This window comes from Chaetodon trifascialis, chromosome 5 (assembly GCF_039877785.1).
Source record: "Chaetodon trifascialis isolate fChaTrf1 chromosome 5, fChaTrf1.hap1, whole genome shotgun sequence".
NCBI lineage: Eukaryota > Metazoa > Chordata > Actinopteri > Chaetodontiformes > Chaetodontidae > Chaetodon > Chaetodon trifascialis.
Window position 1 is genome coordinate 5,120,849 of NC_092060.1, and position 24,424 is coordinate 5,145,272.

At 40.3% G+C, this 24,424-nt stretch overlaps 1 protein-coding gene across 1 annotated transcript; it reads right to left on the bottom strand.

Moving 5' to 3' along the window:
• Positions 1-6,379: 6,379 nt before the first annotated feature.
• On the bottom strand, positions 6,380-23,948 carry trappc11 (trafficking protein particle complex subunit 11). Its single transcript, XM_070962552.1, has 30 exons — positions 23,585-23,948; positions 22,665-22,893; positions 22,274-22,443; positions 20,311-20,381; positions 19,335-19,449; positions 18,941-19,040; positions 18,629-18,702; positions 18,212-18,308; positions 17,630-17,763; positions 15,644-15,785; positions 15,032-15,125; positions 14,824-14,903; positions 14,320-14,398; positions 13,875-13,929; positions 13,408-13,553; positions 13,150-13,211; positions 12,605-12,737; positions 12,241-12,371; positions 11,691-11,816; positions 11,280-11,473; positions 11,025-11,173; positions 10,742-10,863; positions 10,461-10,580; positions 10,166-10,231; positions 9,758-9,914; positions 9,513-9,624; positions 9,257-9,348; positions 8,955-9,088; positions 8,285-8,452; positions 6,380-8,187 (listed from the first exon to the last, which is right to left on the bottom strand). The coding sequence occupies exons 2-30, from the start codon at positions 22,869-22,871 to the stop codon at positions 8,143-8,145; spliced, it is 3,375 nt and encodes a 1,124-aa protein (XP_070818653.1). The 5' UTR covers positions 22,872-22,893; positions 23,585-23,948; the 3' UTR covers positions 6,380-8,142.
• Positions 23,949-24,424: the final 476 nt, after the last annotated feature.

A 24,424-nucleotide genomic window follows, 5' to 3' on the forward strand; every position in this document is an offset into this window, starting at 1 on the left:
ATCACTTGCAGGATTTAACTCATCATTTGCAGGATTGAACTCATCATGTGCAGGATTTAACTCAAAATTTACAGGATTTACCTCATCATTTGCAGTATTTTCATCAACATTTGCAGGATTTAACTCATCATTTACAGGATTTACCTCATCAGGTGCAGTTTTTAACTCATCATTTGCAGGATTTACCTCATCATTTGAAGTATTTACGTCTTCACTTGCGGTATTTAAGTCATTGTGTGCAGAACTTAATGAATCATTTGCGGAATTTTCATCATCAGGTGCAGTATTTACCTTTTAACTAATTTAACTGATCACTTGCGATATTTAACTAATTATTTACAGTATTTAACTCATTATTTACTGTCTAACTCATCATTTGCAGTATTTAAATCATCATTTGCAGGATTTAACTCATCATTTGCAGTATTTAAATCATCATTTGCAGTATTCAACTCATCATTTGCCGGATTTAACTCATCATTTCCGGGATTTAACTCATCAGGTGTAGTATTTAACTTACCATTTGCAGTATTTACATCATCATTTACAGTATTTATCTCATCACTTGCAGGATTGAACTCATCATGTGCAGGATTTAACTCAAAATTTACAGGATTTACCTCATCATTTGCAGTATTTAACTCATCATTTGCAGGATTAACCTTATCATTTGAAGTATTTACATCATCATTTCCAGGATTTAACTCATCAGGTGCAGTATGTAACTCATCATTTGCAGGATTTACCTCATCATTTGAAGTATTTATGTCTTCACTTGCGGTATTTAAGTCATTGTGTGCAGAACTTAACGAATCTTTTGCGGAATTTACATCATCAGGTGCAGTATTTACCCTTTAACTCGTTTAACTGATCACTTGCGATATTTAACTAATCATTTGCGATATTTAACTAATCATCTGCGCCATTTAACTCATCATTTGCAGTATTTACCTCATCATTTGCAGTATTTACCTCACCATTTGTGGTATTTAATTCATCATTTGCTGTATTTAACTCATCATTTTCAGTATTTTACTCATTGTGTGCAGCATTTTACTCATCATTTGAAGTACTTAAGTCATCATTTGCAGTATTTACCTCATCATTTGCAGTATTTACCTCACCATTTATGGTATTTAATTCATCATTTGCTGTATTTAACTCATCATTTGCAGTATTCACCTCATCATTTGCAGTGTTTAAGTCATCATTTGCAGTATTTTACTTATCGTGTACAGCATTTTACTCATCATTTGCAGTATTTACCCCATCATTTGCAGTATTTAATTTGTCCTTTGCAGTATTTAAGTCTTCATTTGCAGTATTTAACTCATCACTTGCAAGATTTAACTCTTCATTTGCAGTATTTAGATCATCAATTGCATGATTTACCTCATCATTTGAAGTATTTTCATCATCTTTTGCAGTATTTAACTCATCATTTGCGGGATTTAACTCATCATTTGCAGGATTGAACTCATCATGTGCAGAATTTAACTCAAAATTTACAGGATTTACCTCATTATTTGCTGTCTTTAACTCATCCTTTTCAGTATTATCTCATCATTTGCAGTATTCACCTCATCATTTGCAGTATTTACCTCACCATTTGTGGTATTTAATTCATCATTTGCTGTGTTTAACTCATCCTTTGCAGTATTTAACTCATCATTTGCAGTATTCACCTCATCATTTGCAGTGTTTCAGTCATCATTTGCAGTATTTAACTCATCATTTGCAGTATTTTACTTATCATATACAGCATTTTACTCATCATTTGCAGTATTTACCCCATCATTTGCAGTATTTAATTTGTCCTTTGCAGTATTTAAGTCTTCATTTGCAGTATTTAACTCATCACTTGCAAGATTTAACTCCTCATTTGCAGTATTTAGATCATCAATTGCATGATTTACCTCATCATTTGAAGTATTTTCATCATCTTTTGCAGTATTTAACTCATCATTTGCGGGATTTAACTCATCATTTGCAGGATTGAACTCATCATGTGCAGAATTTAACTCAAAATTTACAGGATTTACCTCATTATTTGCTGTCTTTAACTCATCCTTTGCAGTATTATCTCATCATTTGCAGTATTTAAGTCATCATTTGCAGTATTTACCTCACCATTTGCTGTATTTAACTCATCCTTTGCAGTATTTAACTCATCATTTGCAGTATTCACCTCATCATTTGCAGTGTTTAAGTCATCATTTGCAGTATTTAACTCATCATTTGCAGTATTTTACTTATCGTGTACAGCATTTTACTCATCATTTGCAGTATTTACCCCATCATTTGCAGTATTTAATTTGTCCTTTGCAGTATTTAAGTCTTCATTTGCAGTATTTAACTCATCACTTGCAAGATTTAACTCCTCATTTGCAGTATTTAGATCATCAATTGCATGATTTACCTCATCATTTGAAGTATTTTCATCATCTTTTGCAGTATTTAACTCATCATTTGCAGGATTTAACTCATCATTTGCAGGATTGAACTCATCATGTGCAGAATTTAACTCAAAATTTACAGGATTTACCTCATTATTTGCTGTCTTTAACTCATCCTTTGCAGTATTATCTCATCATTTGCAGTATTCACCTCATCATTTGCAGTATTTAAGTCATCATTTGCAGTATTTAACTCATCATCTGCAGTATTTTACTCATCGTGTACAGCATTTAACTCATCATTTGCAAGATTTACCTCATCATTTGCAGTATTTACCTCACAATTTGTGGTATTTAATTCATCATTTACTGTCTTTAACTCATCCTTTGCAGTATTTACCTCATCATTTGCAGTTTTTAACTCATCATTTGCAGTATTTTACTCATCGTGTTCAGCATTTTACTCATCATTTGAAGTATTTACCCCATCTTTTGTAGCATTTAAGTCATCATTTGCAGTATTTAAATCATCAATTGCAGCATTTAAGTCATCATTTGCGGAATTTAATTCATTATTTGCAGTATTTAAGTCATCATTTGCTGTATTTAACTGATCATTTGCAGTATTTACATCATCATTTGCAGTATTTAACACATCTTGTGCAGCATTTTATTCATCATTTGCAGCAATTAATTCACCATTTGCAGTATTTAACTCATCATTTGTAGGATATAACTCATCATTTGCAGTATTTAACTCATCAGTTGCAGTATTTAAATCATAATTTGCAGGATTTACCTCATCATTTGAAGTATTTCCATCATCATTTGCAGTATTTAACTCATCATTTGCAGGATTTAACTCAAAATTTACAGGATTTACCTCATCATTTGCAGGATTTAACTCATCAGGTGCAGTATTTAACTCATCATTTGCAGGATTTTCCTCATAATTTGAAGTATTTACGTCTTCACTTGCGGTATTTAAGTCATTGTATGCAGAACTTAATGAATCATTTGCGGAATTTACATCATCAGGTGCAGTATTTACCTTTTAACTCGTTTAACTGATTACTTGCGACATTTAACTAATTATTTATAATATTTAACTCATCATTTGCAGTATTTAAATCATCATTTGCAGTATTCAACTCATCATTTGCAGTATTTAAGTCATCATTTGCAGTTTTTACATCATCATTTGCAGTATTTAACTCATCATGTGTGTCATTTTATTCACCATTTGCCGTACTTAACTCATCAGTTGCAGGATTTACCTCATCATTTTCAGTATTTAAATCATCATTTGCAGTATTCAACTCACCATTTGCAGTATTTAAGTCATCATTTGCAGTTTTTTACATTATCATTTGCAGTATTTAAATCATCATTTGCAGGATTTACCTCATCATTTGAAGTATTTTCATTAACATTTGCAGTATTTAACTCATCATTTGCCGGATTTAACTCATCATTTGCAGTATTTAAATCATCATTTGCAGGATTTACCTCATCATTTGAAGTATTTTCATTAACATTTGCAGTATTTAACTCATCATTTGCAGGATTTAACTCATCATTTGCAGTATTTAAATCATCATTTGCAGGATTTACCTCATCATTTGCAGTATGTAACTCATCTTGTGCAGCATTTTACTCATCATTTGCAGTAATTACCCCATCAATTGCAGTAATTACCTTTTAACTCATTTTACTGATCACTTGCGTTATTTAAATAATCATTTGCAGTATTTACATCATCACTTGCAGTATTTACATCATCATTTACAGCATTTAACTACTCATTTGCGATATTAACTCATCATCTGAAGTATTTACATCTTCACTTGCGGTATTTAAGTCATTGTGTGCAGAACTTAACAAATCATTTGTGGAATTTACATCATCAGGTGCAGTATTTACCTTTTAACTTGTTTAACTGATCAATTGTGATATTTAACTAATCATTTGCCATATTTAACTCATCATTTGCAGTATTTACATCATCATTTGCAGTATTTAACTCATCATTTGCAGGATTTACATCTTCACTTCCGGTATTTAAGTCATTGTGTGCAGAACTTAATGAATCATTTGTGGAATTTACATCATCAGGTGGAGTATGTATCTTTTAACTCATTTAACTGATCACTTGTGATATTTAACTCATCATTTGCAGGATTTAACTCATCAGGTGCAGTATTTAACTCTTCATTTGCAGTGTTTAACTCATCATTTGCAGGATTTAACTCATCAGGTGCAGTATTTAACTCATCATTTGCAGGATTTACCTCATCATTTGAAGTATTTACATCTTCACTTCTGGTACAACCCAAATCTAACCCCTCCTCCTCCCCTACATTTCCTTTAACACATTTATGTATATGTCTGTCCAGACTCATATATAATATGTTGTGAATACCTTGACGAATGGTAATAAAAATATAATAATAATACTAATAAGAAGACGATAAAATTAATAAAAAGGCATTAAGTGTCTTTTGGGGAGAAATGAAAGGTCTCACTACATGACGTGTGAGTCCAGTGAATAATTTCCACTGAGAAACATGCTGTCTCTTGTTTTTACAGAGGAGGACAGAGGACTGTACCATGGAGTTTCAGGGCCACGTTGAACAGAAAAAATAAAGTTGTACTATTATGAGGAAAAAATTGGAATACTATGAAAATAAAGTCATAATATTATGAGAATTAAGTCATTTTTACGAGAATAAAGTCATAATATTACTAGAATAAAGTCTTAATTTTAGCAAAAAGGATATTAGGGTACCTATCCAACAACAGGAGTAAACAAAACAGGCAACAGCAAGGGCAGCCCTCCACCAACACCTGCGTCGTGCCGTCACACGTCAACATGTTATACGTGAAACGTTGATTGAACGGTGCTGCTCGGGGTTTGAGATACAGTAAAGTTACTTGTGATTTTTGGCTGCTTCTGTCACAGGGTGAAACGAGCTGCTTAGTTGTAGCCACTGTGGTTTGTGTGCATTTATTTTTGGTGTGTGTGTTTCGCTCCCCTTTTGATGTGTGTTTTTTTGTGGAGGGGAAGCAGTTTATTTCATTGCATGGACTAAACCTTGTGGACATTAACTTTCATAGTTCCGCCCCCTGTCACCTCCTTCTTTTCCCCGTGACTGGCTGTCAATTAAGACAGCTGATATAAAACAGCTGGCGATCATCAGCTCGCCCTCTTCCTGGCGTGTCAATCTGTGGGTCGGGGCGATCAGTCGTGCTGTGCTGTGACGAGACGAGACGAGACGAGACGACGCTGCTGCTGCCACTGTGATACTGTGATGAGCCAGATATCTCGATAAGTAAAGGAACGAAAACCCGCCTGATCTGTCTAGTTTGTGTGAGTGGGCTGCTAACTGCTGCGGTGCCCATCAGTAATTGTGACTGTTGATGATTGCAGCAATACGGAACGACGACGAGTGGAGAGACGAGAGCAGCGCAGGGACAAGATAGTTTATGTTACTGATATTACAGAAATGAAAGACTGAGTGGAGGGACATGATTTGGGGGCCTCCTTTATGAGTTTTGTTGTAGATGATGCATCTCTAAAGATTTGACTTTTGTTTATTGTTTTTGTTAAAATTATGGGGGTTTTTTTGTTTGTTTTTTTTAAAGGTCCATCAGTTAATTCCCACAATACTATAAACCTGCAACAAAGACATTGCACATGCTTCTTTACCTGTCCCTGTGGTTGTGAACATGTTGAACGCAAAGAAATGTCAACCTCATGATAGTGTTGGAGGAAAAGTCAAAGGATCACCAAAATTCAGGATTCATCCTCTAGGGACTATGAATGTTTGTACAAAACTTCATGGCAATCCATCCCAAAGTGTTGAGACATCTCAGTCTGGATCAAAGTGGTGGGCTGAACAAACTACTGACAACAAATGAAGATAAGGCCACCTCTGTGAATCCCTAAAAAGCAGTAGGTAGAACAAACGCGACTCATTTTCAGATGATTTATTTCTCTTGACATACAATAATATGATCGACCGACATCTGTTTCATCTCATTTTTAAATTCTAATGATGTAATCTCAGGTTTTTGGAAGCTACATATTGGTTCTGTGTCACACTGATGCCCTCTACTGTTCTGGCTTCAACACAGGACGTCTTCCACTTAGTTTGTCTGCAACACTATGGAGATGGGTTTGGCTATGCTAGACTACCATTGGCCATTCCCCCTTAAATGGAAATTAAGGCTTTCTGGATGATTCCCCCCCCCCCCCCCCCCCCCCCCCAATCAAATGTCACAGTCACAATTAAGCCCTGGACACACATTAGATATACACACAGTATTTCTGGATGTCCTGTTTATTTTTTATTACACTTTGTAACAGTTGGTATGAAAACTTTTTTAAAAGTAAAAAAGTTTTACTTTTAATGTTTTAATTTGTTATAGAAAACATTATGTGGACTTTACACACACACAAAACTCAAATTGATTTTTAAATCATTGTGGTGCACAGCAAATTGTGCGAAACCTCACAGCTAACACAAACCTTAACACAGCACATCTGTACATGTTAAACTGCATAGTAGCGTAAACTGATTGATTACAACTGATAAGATGTGATCATTCACTTGTACATTTTGCATTTTTGGACCTGCCACCAGAGCACCACCAAGTTTTAGTCTCAAACGTACACAATAAAAGTTCAAGAAGCTTGTTATTATTAAATCAGTGATACTTTGGTTCAGAGGTGCTGCATCAAATGTAGATGTTGTTCTGTAATAATGTAATATGTTAGTCAAGTCAATGCACTGAAATGTCTGAAAAGCCCAGAGATCAAATATAGTTTCATTTGCCCACTGAACACATGTGGGCTCATGTGTTTTAATTTCTTGGTTAATATTTACACTTCATCTGAGTCACAATGTGATGTGATATTCATAAATTAGCCTGTTACTTGTGACATTATGACAGCACTTGGCATCAGGTGAAAATGTTCTCATACTGACAGCAGGATTATATCTTTCTCGTGTAACTCTGTATATGTCTCAGTTATTCTCCTCTCTTCTTATCCCACTAATGTGTCTACTACATTTATTGGATGCAAAACGTTCAGAACTGAGAACTGAACGCAACTCTCTCTGAAGCACCGGTGACATTTGAAGCTTCAGACGTCATCAGTTATGTGGGTTTCTTCATTTAACACAACGTCCTGAAACAGTGACTTCACAGGAGGGAAATAAGCTTCAGAGCTCCGGTTCCATCTGCCCATCTCGAGCTTCTACATTTCTGTGATGCAAAGCATTGTGGGGCAAATTTTAAGTCTACATTTTTTCACATGACCAGTAGAAATAGAACACATACTGGAACTCTGTCACCAGTCTTTGTACAACATGCACATAGAACACAACTAGTTTACATCATGTCAATTTAATTAAAATTTCAACACATTCAATTTTCATGTATATCACTCTTTCCAAATTTCCGTATAGTTCGCCTCAGATTCATCCATGATTTCACTGTTCATTGAACACGAGTCCATTCACCAGCCGTCTATCATGCTCATCATGTCGTCACATTCACTCTGAACAGAAACACTGGAAATAAAGGTCTCCTCACGTTTGGTCAACAGATGGGTTTCCTGGTGTCTTTTTACACAACATATAGTGTTAATATTGTCATCTGTGAGGAATCATACATCTACAACAACCTACACAATGTTGCTTTGTTTTCATATTTACAGTAAACAGTTTGTGTGTTCTTCTCAAGCTGCAGCAATGGAGGCATCGTCCAGCTGTCGACCCTGAGGCTGAGGAGAAAGAAAACAGCACGTGTTGCTTTGGAACGTTGAACATCTTCACATTGTAACATCATAGATGCACATATGCATTTCACTGACTGTTTACCTTGACAAAGATGCGCTGGGGCAGGAAGCGTCTGAGTGTCTGTGTGTTGGTGTTTGGGCAGCGCGGCAGGCTGATGTTGAGCTGTGGTAGTGTTTGGTAACCAGCCATCAGTGGGTAGAAGTTATACAGCATCTGCTGCTCTGAGCCAGGAAGGATACGCAGACGCACCTGCACATACACACACGCACACATACACAGAGACAGTAAATCCCTGTTCACTTATTAATCTCTCAAGTATACATTTTCCATTCTGACAGTGAATATGGGTTTGTGTTAAACAGTTAAACAGTAATAGTATCAAACCTGCAATAATATTCAAAACCTGTAACTAGTCTCTGGTCTTCAATTAGGTGCCTGTTCACGAGTCAGCATGTAAATGCTCTGAACCGTATCAAAGTGAAAAGCAGGTGAAACAGTGAGGTGGTTTTCTTGTGTTCTTCATATATACATCAAAGTCTTTCAGCAGTTCCTCATTAGGTCAATGAAACATAGGCCAAACAGTGACTGTCCCTCTGTAATATAACTGCAGAAAATGTCTCATTTTCATCCTGTTTCTAACTTTTCATTGTGATTCATGAAAAGAAAATAGTTACTTGTTTTGACCCATCTGACGCAGCTACATTGTCTTTAATATTAAATCATCTTTATTTAAAAGTGAACACAGTTGTACCTGTTTGAGTCCAGAGAACATGAAGGCATCAGAAGGTTCAACAGCCATCTCCACCTCCTGCACCAGAGCTGTTCTGTTCTCTATGTGGTAACGAACTGAAAGAGACTCTCTAACTCGCCCGAATGATGGCAAATCTACACCGAAACAAAGACAAAAGACAAAAATAAAATGTCTACCTGTAACACCACTGACTGATTCGAGACAAATTCTAAATGATAAATGTAAAATCAGACCCATTAACATAAAGTACCATGTGCCATAAGGTGTAGGGCGTGTGTGATGTGTGCATGCGGTTGACTGACCAGCGTGGATGTAAAGGGGGACAGACTCCAGGATGACATGAGGTAGAGTGACTGTAGTTTGGATGAGAGGACTGTCTGCACTGGAGGACTTTCTGTACGACACAGTTAAAACAGGGTTAAGAGCTTTAAAAGCCACTCATCAGTCTTCCACATCCTCTTAAAGTGTGTGTGTGTGTGTGTGTGTGTGTGTGTGTGTGTGTGTGTGTGTGTGTGTGTGTGTGTGTGTGTGTGTGTGTGTGTATGTGTGTATACGTACCTCCTCCATGATATCAGGTACTGTCCTGTAGCTACAGTGCTATTGCTGTTGGTCAGTGATGGGCACCGGAGACAGAAACACTCGCTGGCACACTCACCTGTTTGCAGAACCACTGATGACACACACAAAAAGACACACATACACACACACACAATATGTTATAGTCATAGGACTTGCACTTTTTAATAACATCTATGAATCTAAAAAAACATCCTTCACAGTGACTGTTAACACTGGACAGGTACCTTCCTGCAGCTGTGACTGAAGCTGTGGTGTGTTGCTGGTCATTGTAAGCAGCTGCAAGGAGGAGGAGACCAGCAGAAGAGGCCAGGGAGACGATGAGAGGATGTCTGTCATCAACAAGAAGGGGATGTCCACGGCGACTCGGTCCAGAGGCTCAAACTGCAAACACACAGAGAGGCACACACAATAGTTCTAATAATAATACCACTTCATCCACCACAGTTGTAAGGCTCCCTCTGTAAACCAACAATCTAGACAGACAGACAGACAGACAGACAGACCAACAGAGGGACAATCCAAAGACATAATGTCTCCAGCCATGGCTGTTGCAGAGGCATAAAAATGGATAGAAACTACGAGCACTGGCACACCTGCTTTATTGATAAATCAATAAAGCAGTGGCTACAGACCTTGGTGGACACAAACTTGACAGACACCTCAAACGGGACCACTGTCTCAATAGCCACTGTCTCATCCTGGAAGACAAAAGAACAAGAGAGGAGTAACCCAGATGAGAAAAGAGTAAAAAGTGCTGGAATTTTAACACGAACAACACAAGATGACAAGCACTCATTTAACACGGACAATGGACAGAGTGCATACATATGAATACAACATGACAAGTCACCTCACAGAATGAGAATATGTGAATAATTGAATAATCGGGTGACGAGCTGTGTCTGCAGGGCAGACAGGATTCTTTACCTTATGACATTTGCAGACAATCTGCCGTCCTTCCACTGTGGTATCAATGCTGTAGGCCACATGGAACAGGAAGACCCTTGGTCCAGTTGACAGACACTTCACATAAACGCACCTCTCCAACTACAGATGAACACACACACAAAGATACTGGAATTACTACTTTTCACTGTGGGCAAGCTGAAAATGTACACAAACATGCATGTAAGGAAGTTACAACGCAGAAAAGGTTGTGTTACACGTTTCTCTGCATATTCCCATTCTATCTGAACATGTGTGTTTACCTTTTCGCCTGGTTTCAGATCGCCTAGAGGTACATCAGGGAGCAGGGCAGGTGCAGTGTCGTCACAAACCTCCGAGCCGTCCAGTGTCACGTGCGTGGTCTGGCCTAGATTGGCATCCTGGCCTGCACAGACCAATCAAGACGACAAACGCAAAACCATGAACTGATGCTATGAAGTACATTTGAAATAACTGCTGTCAACATCATTTCAAACGAGACGACTGATGTCTCGTCTCTTGCTTGTTCAATCCATACACATACACAAATATAAAAGCTCAGTGTACCTGGTTTGAGGCCAGCGGTCAGTTTGACGTCCTTTGCCACACCCTCCTCCTGTGATTGGACAGTGAGGTTGATGCAGTACATTTCATTATTGAGTGCAGGAGGCTGGTGGCTCAGCTGAACAGAGATCTTTGGGACTCTGGAGATGATCCTGAACAACAAGCAGGAACAAACAAAGTAAACATGTCAGGATGCAGTATGGATGATATACTTTTCCAGGAACACCGGGACTGTGCTGTGTCTGAACGAAGCCTTACATGGTGCTGTGCTGCATTGTCACGCTGTCCCAGTCCAGCTCTTGACGTGCCTCCATGCACCGACCCCATCGACGAGATGACCTGCTGGCCTGTAAGGCTTCGTGGGTAGACGCCGCATCTCCACCCGCCCCTCGCCAGCTCACAAATACACAGCGGCCACTGTCGCTGCCCAGCATCACCTCAATACCTGTCATCTAATGAGCCAACCCAGGAACACACACTTAGTTACACAGTCAGTAACAATCTCTTTCTCTCGCTTACACACACACACACACACACACACACACACACACACACACACACACACACACACACACACACACACACACACACACACACACACACACACACACACACACACACACACACACACACACACACACACACACACACACACACACACAGCCTCACCTCTATCTTCTTGCCAACGTCTTCAGTCTTGGCTACAAAACTGAAGTTGAAGCATTTGTTTTTTCCTGGCAACAGGCTCATATTCTCCTGGCCTGAGGACTCCACCACACACCACTGGTTGTACTCCTGTGCACACGCACACACACACACACACACACACACACACACACACACACACACACACACACACACACACAGATGAGGAATTAAGTGGTTAAAATAGAATGCCCTCACCAATTAGTCAGGTCATAATGCATGCAGTGAAGGCTTTGAAGCAATTTAAGAAAATGTATTAAGTGCGGGTATCACTATTCTGACGTATGACTCCAGTGAATTATTTCCAGTGAGAAACATGCTGTCTTCAGTAGCTGGACTTGTTACTAGCTTTAATGATACTGTAATTCTGCAGAGGCAGCAATGTAAGAGGCAATCATTACGATCTCTGCTAACTAAAAGCTATTTGAAACAGTTTTCCATGACACTGTCTTTCTGTGCAATGAAAATCTTACAACCAGTCAGTGTGCCTGATGCTGGAGTAAAGAAACGTTACCTGGTTACTGAGGCTGACAGCCAGCTTGTTGAAGGCTACAGGATGAGGACAGTCAGCTCGGAGGAACACCTGGAGCTGGATGGGCTGGTCTACGTGGAAACTGGGAGACTGGAACTTGGCCTTACACTGGACTGGAGTGAGAGAGGAGAAGTCAGAGTGGAAACACACTCCTATATAGAACAGAAAGCATAACATATTTGTTTGAGATGAATTATTAGCCTCATGCCTGAAGCTTAAAATGCTTGAGGAGGTTTTTATTTCAATTACCCAATTTTTATGACATTGTTTTCATCTGAAAGCCAATGACATGAAGGAGGACAAAACTGACTTGAAATGTGACTGTTGAGTTTGAGTGTTTACTAACTGAATGGGATGTAGTCCTGCACTTCTATAGTCAACTCATTTGACCCAGCCAAAGCCATGCGGTCACTCCACAGCGACCTGGCTGCACTAACAGAGGACGCGTCACACTCTGGCTCAGCGTCAGGGACCTCATTCTGAAAACGGAAAGACAATGTAAATGTACACGAATGAATTCAAATATTTCCTGGTGTGTGACCTGGTTGAGCTGTGGGTCAGCTCATCACTTGCTGGTCAGAGTGTGGGTCGTGTGGGATATAAGAAGTCATCCATAACACCTTCAACAGAAAGAGCTGCAATGTTCCCAAAAGAGCCTTTTCCTATTACTGTCAGGTATTGGTACCATGTCAAAAGAAGCCCACAGTTCATGCATGTAAATCAGACCCTCAGTGCACACAGTGACAGTCTGACATCGCTCAGTATTGCGACTGGTTTTGAGGCCATCAGCTCTTTGATCTGAATCTCAGATGTTTTGGTGTTGAGTCCTCTGGCTGGCTGACTGATTTGGTGAACACGCTGTGTTGAGCCGAGTGTCATCCTCCCACTCACCATCAGGACTCTGATGAGATTCTTCTCAATCCTCGACTTCTGTTCCTCCTTCAAGGTTGAAGCTAGAAGACAAAATGACTGAACCATTACCTCCTCTAACATGTATTATGATATCAAAAATGTCACAGGAAACAACTGAAGTTGAAGTGAAATGCTGAAAGGTCTGTATAATCAATCAAACACTGTGTTGCCTCCATCGTGCCAGAGAAGGACGACGCTGATTTCCTAATAATGACTCAGTGTAGCCTTCTTGCTTACCTCTGCCCAGCAGCTCCATGCAGTATATGATGTAGTCTTTAACACTGGCCATCAGATAAGCACAGCGCAGAGCTGTTGTCAATATGGCTGTCAGGAGGCCCCACCATCGCTCCGTGCGGTAGTCACACATCACGTAGTCCAACAGCCTGATAACATAACACACATACAAATACTCAGACAACTTGCTCACAAACAGATTAAGGAAATTCTACGGGCAGACATAAACGGTGCTGTGTGGACAACAGACTCACCACTCATCATCCATTACATCCAATTTCCACACAGGGTGGATACATTCCATTATAGGTTCTACTAATCTGACTGTGAAAGTTTGGATTCTTCTCTTGCAGGACAAACTGTGTCGTGTGCAGTGTGCATGTTTGATAGTTTCAAAGATTTCAGGTGCAGTATCACTTTAAGATGAAGTCTTTCCTCAGCATCTAGTCAGAGGGTGACCTTGTCCTTACTTTAGGGCTTTGGTGTAGTCTTTAGCATGGTAGTACTCCTCTCCCATCTGCACCACTGTGAAGGAGACAGGCAGTGAGGCAAATACTGAGTGTAACGAGGTTAAACACAGCAGGGGCAAATACAATCTTAAAGGACCAGTATGTAAGATTTAGGAGGATCTTCTGGCAGAATAAGGCAGAAATGGAATATAGTATTCATCAGCATGTTTTCAAACATTGGCTTTCGAGAGCGCTATTTGTGAGTTTCCTGGTCATCGTAGGCTCTCTTAGACGCTTGGAAAGGGAGAGTGAGGCGAAGGGTATTCATTAAGTTGCGATCTTCAACTTCAGTGACAGATGCCACTAAATCTTACACACTAGACCTTTAAGTGTGTCAGAAAGTGATTCTACATGGAAAAAATAAAGTGTTTAAAAAAGGACACTAAGCGAGCCCTATGATACTCACTGAGGTGACTCTTCATTCGAGGGCACTTGTACTTCTTAAACTGAGCGACAGCGTTACTGAGAAGTGCTATTATCAGCTCCTGTAGGGGCAGAGACAGAGAGAAGTATGTCAGCGGGACAACACATCCACACAATAGCTAGATGGAGTGCACACTGGGACATCGATGAATGTGGGGCTGTGATGAAAAAGAATCCATATCTAACAGCAGGAGGTGCATCTTTCTGAACGCTGTGAAGCATTTTGAACTGCAGGTGCTTCAAACAGCTTGTCTCTCAGGACTGAAAACATTGCTGCTGATAGATGTTAAAATCTCATATCAATTAAACACTCCTCATAAATAGCAAGTTTAATATTTGCTGCCTAAAATGGTACAATGAACCAGGGAGCACCACTATGGCCACATTTGTGTTTTCTCTGTGTGTGTGTGTGTGTGTGTGTGTGTGTGTGTGTGTGTGTGTGTGTGTGTGTGTGTGTGTGTGTGTGTGTGTGTGTGTGTGTTCTTACAGAGTGAGGTACATCTCTCTCCTTAATCTGCAGGGCCAGAATCCCGGCCTTCTCCTTCTCAGCATCTGGAGGATCAATACCTGGGAATACAATAATAAAGAAGTCCTCTTTTACCCAACACCATGTCAGAGACTCATTAATGGACAAAAAGATGTCATCAAACACTTTTTAATTAGACGTGAGACAAACTATTCATGTATGAACTCACTCTGGTGTCCTTGTCTCCAGGGTCTCTGGCCATAGAAGTCCAGTCCTCCACTCTGGGTGTCCAGTGGTTCAGGGGAGGGATAACTCGCTCCAGCCTAGAACAACAAACTCATCAAATTAAACCACGAACTGGTGTTTTACGGGAAAGAGTGTAACAAAAATGCTCTATGACAAAAGATTAGCCAGTACAAGCTGCACCAATAGCATGAAATGTTGTACCCTTCCTGTCTCCTAAATGGGTGTGGTCACCTCTCCCACCTATCCCCATTGGGTATTTTTAACACTACTGCATTATTGAAAATACAACACCAGATAGAAAACTGTAGAAATGTATACACTAGATACAATCCAAATGGAATGTTTGCACCTTTTGCTGCTTGTTTTTAAGCAAGAGAAAGTTGAACTCTAGTATTAGCGTTCAAGGTATTATGTGGAGCAGCAGTTCCAGCAGTGAGAGCAACATCATCATGTCTGGCTCTTCACTGCACCTTCATGTGTCAGGTACAAAGCCTTTAGATTTCTGACGTGGTCTGACAACACGCTGCATGAACCCTTCTTGTCTAGCATAAGCTGGCCCTTAGAGAGACGTTAACAGTAGCTGTAGCGTTGTCACCTGACAAAGCTGCTGTGCCTGCTGTTTCCTGTCCTGGCTGTAGCAGGCAGCTTGCTGGTAGTAGAAACCAGGGTTCTGGGTCTGGATGGCAGTTAGACCCAACTTTATGGCTTCATCGAACAGCTCACCAAACGACTGGAACCTGTTAGGAAACAAAGACGGATAAATAGTCATTTGAGTTTGGGATCATCATATCCTCCTGACTACCAGCAGTTCAAATATGTCCTCTGTGGAGGACATTTGTAAACCTGAATATCTCCCACCCACTGCATACCACTGAATTAACTTTACTATCTACAGAGGACATTTAGGGCTTTTCAATGGTACCAAATGTGAAGGGGTGGGGCTTTGGTACCTTCTCTTTCTCATTAAGGAAAATGGCGTCCATCAGTGCAAGCACATTTTATGGGAAGAGGAAAAGTAAGTGCAAAATACTTTTTATTGAGCAAATTTTGGTTTTAAATGTTGTTGGCATATTTTAGATAAGTCTCTTAACAACACATTAAAACTCTGTCTGAATTATTTTAACTGTATTTCAGCATAGTATTAAAGTGTTTAAGAAGTATCCTAAAAAATAAATCTTTTTTTTTCCCCAAAAAATTTTTATCAGCATTCTAATTACCTTACAAAGATTGGGGAATTTAAAAAAATGTGATTGGACAATATTTTTTTTTCCTGGTGGAGGATATATGGGCACTGCATGGACGATGTACACGTTCACCCTTGTCAGGCATAATGATTAGTTTCAAGAACTAAATTGCTCTGACAGCACCTAGTATTGGACAACTGTGTTTAAAAACGCCCAAAGTGTCTTCACAAAGTCTCCTAACTCAGCTTTTTATTTTTTAATCTGGCTAAACTTTCCTTTCAGGAGCACAGTATATGAGCATTTTGCACAGGTGAAAAAGGCGAATGATGGCTATCTGAGCTGACTACAACAACACACAGGTCTGTCAATAACAAAAACCTATGTGAAGAAAAAACTTCCATTGTTGAAGCAGGAGGTTTCAGGAGCAACAGTGGAGAAGAACGCTGCTGGTGCTGCTGGTGCACAGGTCTATCATGTCAACAGAACAAGCCTGGCAACCACAAAAACACTGAATGACTCCTGCTTTATTGTTGTGGAAGGATTAAGTTCATCAGCTGTGCATACAAGTCAGTAAAGACCTCTTAATTTTGTTTTTATCATTTGTAATAGATGTGTATTCGTAAAGCTGCGGCAGATAACTTGTATAAAAGTAATTTTTTTGTCATATTTGCTAAAACTGTCCCTACGCCCAGACAGCAGTACATGAAACATGTAATCTGTGAAAAAAACGTCTCCATTGATCCCACCTACTGCTCCTACTGCGGTTTACAAGAATCCACCGCACCCGACACAAAACAACCAATCAGAGCCAGAGGAGCGTCTGCGGGAGTGTCTCACATCTGTCAATCACTACTCACAAACGCTGAGAACCGCCCCCTCCCTCTACTCATGCTGCTGGCTGACGCTCAGTCAAACAGCTCTGTGAACAGCGTCAGGAGGCTAGTGGAAGCTATGGCGGAGCAACAGCCACCACAAAGGAGAAACTGCCCATACTGCTGCTGCCAACAACAGCATACGGCTAAGACAACTAATAACCATGAGGCTAATATGGTATGGTAATACGGTGTGTTAGCAACTGTGATGTAGCGGCTGGGCAGAGTTGTTTCCAATTTTAAGGCTAACATCACTGGTTGTCACGGCAGCTGCACAGACGTCACAGGGAGGAGGGGCTTGGAGGCAGGGCATGAGTGCAGCGGAGAGGGAGGGGGAGTGACGAGGAACATGTGTTGGTTAAAATTTTCAGGCTGTCTTCTCTCCTCTCCATCTTACCTACTACAGCTTTCATAAAGCTTAAGTTACTTTAACATGTTACACACAGGGTGTGATAGGTCTGCATTCATGACTACACATTGCATATGTGTGATTTTATGTGTATTCATAGAGGGTGTGTCTCTCACTGTTTAGACATCCATGCGGCATGCTCGAAGGCCAACTCAGCACTGCCTATCTTCTTCTTGCACAGGTCAATGTGCTTCCTGAACTGGGCTATAGCATCGAGAGGAGTGTTATGCTGGAAACACAGACGGCAGATCTAAAGAGACAAAAAAAGGAGAGACACATGAGGAGAGAAAGACGAGACATATCTGGCTGCCTCCTAAACACTGATGATTTAAAACATCAGTCACATCTTTTTCTCAATCAAATCACTGCACCTTGTTTTTAGCTGTGCCACTGTACACAGAATAATGCAGGATAACAGCATGGCAGTCTGTAAACTTAAAGTTGTGTCTCAAAATGACCCAACTCCAAAACTAACTGCAAAAGAAACAGAGAGGGGTGATGGAGACAAAGGACAGCATGACTCGGATTGGTGCACCTCTTTACTTCTGACTGCTCCAGTGTTGAACGCAGCACCATTAGCTGAACTACAACAGCCGTCAGCAGCCCCTCAACTGATCGATACATTAGTGTTTGAGATACCATGTCACTGATCAGAACATTTTCACCTCACAGCTACAAACATACAGACAGAGATGTACCTTATAGTTGATGAATCCAGCCATAGTTTTGATCTCCAACATGTTGGTCTCATGGGCTCTGAGCTCGTGGACAAGACTGTATGCAGTTCTGTAGTACCTACAAACACAAAAAAGGACTTACATAAGAGAAATATGTGTCTAAACAATGAGCAACTTTTAAAACGGTGTGCTTAGGTAAGAAGCACCATAGCTGACAATAGCTAAAGAGCAACAAGATCCCTGTGTCCAGACATTTTTTAAGACTTTCTGATTTTCCATTGCATACATCTTTCTTGAGGTCTGATATTATTTATTTCCTTCAGTCTACTGATAGAAAAACACTGCTGAAAACATTCAATCTCATAGATTCCAAACCGGAGCTGATCACAACAAGAAAGTATCACTGTATCCATTATGAAAGAATGGGCTCAGACTTACTTGAGAGCATTCTGGGTGTCCTGTTTCAGCTCACTGAAGAAGGCAATTTTAAACTGGTGTCTAACAAACAGCAGCTGGGAACAGAATCACAAAGCAGAGAAGAGATGAAGAGGAGGAGGAGGTGAGGTCAGGTGTGAGGAGGAGGCATTTTAAAGTTACCCTCAAGTTTACCTTACATCCCAAGCAGCTTTATTTGTACACCCAATATTTGCATTCACACAATGGGGTGTGTGTGTGTGTGTGTGTGTGTGTGTGTGTGTGTGTGTGTGTGTGTGTGTGTGTGTGTGTGTGTGTGCATGCGTGCCTTCCTACCTGATGTGTTGTCTTGTTGAGGAACTCTTTATGTGATTTCACTCGACGGATCTCAGTGTAGTAGTATGTCTGAGCATGCTCATAGAAAGCATTCTCCAACCTAGACAATCACAGGGAAGAATACAAATTAATAAACAGACACTGTTTGGGAGAGATTTCATGATATTCACCAACTGCGACTGTTAGACATTTGATTAAATTCAGAGTGTGAAGACTGCACCACATTAAAACAACATAGTTTAACGGCTGTCAATATCACACTGTCAATAACACACACACACACACACACACACACACACACACACACACACACACACACACACACACACACACACACAAATTCAAAACTTGTGTAAAATGTTTATCGATATAGCATTAGTGAATTGGTAACTACCGTATAATGTAGCCCACTAAGTGGTCGGTGTGTGGCAGTACAAAGAGACTCTTGCCAGACAGATCACAGGCGTTACAAAGAGCTGCTGCTCTCTCTGATGCGACCAGGTCCTCTCCTGTACAAGCAAGAAGCTCAGTGATGTTTTGGCAGGTAAAACAAACTAAAGACAGACAGAGCAGATCGCTTGCGTTGTGTTAAACAATAGATGTAAAGTTGCTGTATAATGTCTTCAGCTAGTCTGGCTTTGGACCACAGGTTGACAGTTCTAAATTCACCTTTAAAAGGGTCCACTGTGTAGGATTCAGGGGCATCTATTGGCAGAAATTGAGTATAATATTCATAAATACCTTTTCACTAGAATCACCTGAAAATATGGTTGACTTTTCGTTACCTGAGAATGAGCCCTTATAATATCTGCAGAGGGAGCGGGCCAAGAATGGACAATCCGAACACTAGTTCTAGAGGGCAACTTTTGTGTTTTCCATAAGTTTCTTATCAAGTTTCTTATCCACCGTGATCTTCAACCTCACCACTAGATGCCACTAAATCCTACACTGGACCTTTATGAATTTTGAGATGATTATAAAGCTGCTGAAATGTTTTTTAGGTTTTCCAGTACACATGGGATCCTGGTTTATAAAATGTACAACAGAATTTTAGACTTCTGCCAGTCACAAAGAGAGACTGGGATATACTGGAGATACAGAGTGAAACAGGATGTGACACATGACCATAACCTAATACAGGGGTGGGCAAGCTGTTCCACAAAGGGCTGGTATGACTGCAGGTTTTTGTTCCAACCAAGCAAGAGCTCACAGTTTGACCAATCAGCTGTCTGAAGAGTGAGATCAGTTGATTGAATGAGTCAAGTCTGGTGTGCTGCTGCTTGGTTGGAAAAAAGACCTGCAGCCACAGTGGCCCTTTGTGGACCAGGTTGGCCACCCCTGACCTAATATGATTCAGTAGAGATTCTGACCTGGAGGTAAAGGAGTTTTCTTCTGGATGAGCACCACAGCCACCTTGGTATTCCTGCCCTGAAGACTGGTCCTGAAGTCAAACAAACACAACACAGATGAGTGCAGGTGAAATTTAATGCAGTTACAGTTCTGCTCGGCGTGTCGATGGCTGATCAGCAGTGGGGTGGGGTATGTCCGGACTCTAGGCCGCATGTGGCCTGTGAGACAGGTTGATCCAGTCCATGACAATATTTAGAAATACAAAACTACCAAAAAAATCCAGAGACATCAATTACTTTTTTCCTGCAACAGAAAATAACATAGGATAGCAGAATAACACATCCTATGTAGGTGGTCCCATGTAGCAGTTGCATGTAATGGATGACATGCATCATGGTGACTGTCAAGGAAAGAAAAGTAGATGCAGAGTGTCATATTCTCAGACAAACGATTATTTTTTTGTTGACGTTAAAGGTGAGCCGGTGTCCCCACGTTAGTTTGCTTGCAAGCTTGCAGTCATGACAAAACCTTGAGCGTCATTACAGCTCGAAACATGTTAACCTGGATGAGCTGCAAAAGTGAATGTGCTTGGATGAAGTTAACACTTCAGCAGGGTTTGGGTGCCCAACAAGCAGCTTTCACAAGACCCCATTCTGACAGACAGTGTTAATGCAGCAAGTTTTGTGGTGAGCGAGCTAATAGCTAAGAAGCGGAAACTTCATTCAGAAGGAGAATTTACGAATGAGTGTCTTGTTGCTGCTGTGGAGCTGCTACAACTGGGCAAAGTAAAATTGGGCTATGGCTAGTGCAAGTGGAGAGGGGAGCATTTTTCTACTCTGCAACAACAAAAGCTTGCACTCACATGTGAAAATGCTGGTGGGTGTGAAAACTCTTTAAGGCATTTGACAACAGATTTCAGGACATGAAAAGTAAAGCAAAGGAGCATATTTGGTATGTCGTTTAATGTGGAAACAGCAGATGTACCTGACAACCTACAACCAAGGTAGGAAATTAACTTTTTAAAACACCAGCCGCTGGCACCCAAATGTTCACGTTCACCAGGCACTCAATAGTAATTCATTTGTGTCTGAATTTACCAGCCAATTTCATGTGTTAAACAGCATTTGGCTGGTGGTTGGTGCTAATTTCCCACCCTGCCTACAACACATCAGTGTGCAAAGTAATGGTGAGCTCAAAGCTACGTTCAAACAACACCCGTGTGTTTGTGTTCTAGAAACTGTATGTATGGCCTGAGGATGCACAGAGGTCTGCATGTCTGTTTGGGACGACCTACTCCTGAGAGCAATTCTTTTCAAAACTGACTCTTGCAAAGACTCAGTTCTGTTCAAGACTGACTGGCCCAAACCTGGAAAACCAGCTGTGAGCATCATCATCATCACTACAATCTGACATCGGATGCCTTACCAAAGAGAAGCAGCTCTAGCCTTCGCAGTAGAGGTTAGTGTGATATATGTGTTCAATAATTTAGTGTGGCCCTCAAAGGATGTTATAAAAATTTAAATGGTAAGGGTTCAGCATTCCTCATCTGCAGGATACTGTCAGTTATACACATCCAGCTCCATTCCCAATCATTTCATGTTATTCAAAGTATGGCAGCCATCAAAAATGCTCTCAGTACAAATATAACAGGAAAAAGGAATTAATAAACATGATTTACTATGAGACGACAGCCTTCTCGCAGCAGCATTTATAAAAGTTATTCTTTTCAAACTGGAATAATTGCAATGCTGAGAATCCACATGACCAAGTTGTGTCAGATGACAAAGCCAACCAGCAGAAATTGAAACCATCAAGGATTCCTCTGTGTAGAGCAGACCCACACATATACGTACAGTACATAAAACCAGTTTAGAAACTCTACCAGCTGAGTGTGATAAAACAAAACCCTGAAGCATCTACCTGCTCTCTCATTCTTAATCACCCATTAAACTCTTTGTGAAGGAAAATTAAAGGTACACCAACCTGACAATCTCCACTTTAGTTGCACATTCAGACTGTTTCTCTTTCCACTGTGGGTCATCCCAGTCCAGTTCGTAGAAGAGAACAACCAGAGCTGGTACCAGGTTCAGATGTTTATTCATCCAGCCTGTTTTCAGGATGCCTTTAGGGATGTACCACTCATAGGATGTTCGCTAGACAGGCAGAAAGATAAAATAAACTGTTTAGAGACAGTGACTTCACAGCTCCTTTTTGGGGGTGTTTTTCCATATCTTAGCACTGATGCAGTAATCTGCAAGTGAGCAAATACAAACTGAATTTCTGTTCTTATTCCATGCCATAGGTTGGGTTTTATTGGGACATTATAGTGTCTCTGTTGTTGAAGAACTTCTAGATCTCTCTATCCACTGCTCACCTTAGTGCGACACTTGGGATACTCGTGGTCTCCTGGGAGGACTTTGAAAGAGATAGGAACTCTGTCAGCTCGCCGGTTGGCGCAGAAGGCATCCCAAATGGCCCGGTGCACAGCATTATACACCACATCTAGACCAGTTAAGGCCACAAAGGCCATGGGCCGACAGCATAGCTCTGGAGGAAGCTCCCACTGGGAACCTGCCGTCATGATGGTTCATTAATGGATACACCTACACAAAACAAAACAACATCACTGCAACAAAAACGCATTTTTACACAGAAAGTATTTCCTCAGATTCTCATTCTGTGCAAAATATCCTGGGACAGAACGGTTATCATGCACTGTACATGAGCAACAATGCTTTGAGGATTACTATCAACATTTTGGGGACAAAACTGAACAAGGTGTTTTTGTATTTAAATTGACTAAAATGCATTTCTCGACTTAATACTAATATCGTGCAGGAAACCAGCACGGCATCATTAAGAATTACAACACAAAACCTTCATCGACTCACCGAGCATGAACAGTCAGAGCCATTGTGAAAAACAACTTAGCTGTCACAAGACTTGCAGGTTAGCACTAGCTAAGCACAGCTGAGCTAAGTTGATGCTAACATAAGTTGTTTACATCTTAACGTTACAGACCGGATTCGACTGTTCAGCCCCCACTGGGATTTACGGATTTGACAAGGAGATATGTGCCAATAAAATAATTTAAACATCTGCTGTACATTCAACAACCTGGTGACACATTATAATCATAATTATTTTTTGTTAGCAAAGTAAATACCTTAATACAGAGCCCGGTAAGACAAAAGCGGAAGTGAGATAACCTAAGTCGGCTAACGACACTGGCATTGCTGCTGTCCGGTTAGCAACATATTTGTGAACCCATGGATACATTAAACGACAACATACCTTAGTTGCATCACTTCCACTTAACAGTTAAAGGTGCTAGGTACAGCTAGCTTGGCTGAATTAGCTAGCCACACTTCAAAGACTGTCAGCAGTCCAATGGGGATGTCTATCAAGGTTAACTGTTAGCTATGCTAGTGGGCGAGGTTGTAAATGTAGCTAGTTAACTAGCAAAAACGACAGTGCAGTTTTAGTTTTAGGCTTCCTGGCTTCGTTTTTGCCAAGTTCTAGCGCTGGTCAACATCCATACGGCTGGTCACCGATGTGTCAAACTCGAAAGAAGCAGAAAATAATAGCTAATTTCGCCGCTATTACTGCAGCGACAAACTAGCTACTTTCCTACTTGTGGCAGAACTTGAATAACACTTCCGGTTCGGCTTTTCAAAATGAATGTGCAACGTCACAAACAATACGTGCAAATGACTGCAAAAAATATTTGTAGCAAGCAAGGCAAATGAGGAAAAAAATGTCAATAATAATGATGATAATACCCATAATAACCTTGTATCTCAACATAACCTCGTAAAATAAAGCAATCTGTTTTCAAAGGATGCCATGTTAACATTCATAGGCCTGTAGTCTATGATGTGTTACAGTAGCAACAAGCTCACCTGGATTTCTAATCTATGACCTTTTATTCAGCCTTTGATACCTGTTGTGGCACAACCTTGGTGCTGTAAGTGAGGAAATATGATGTGCAATGAGAAGGTGGAGAAAAAAGCTAATATGAGACTTTTATATGATATCAGTGTAATGTTATGTTAATATTGCAGCTGACAAAAAAAAGCTCTAATTAGATGTGTCATTTTAGCTCAAATGAGAGGTTGCACTGGCTGATAACAT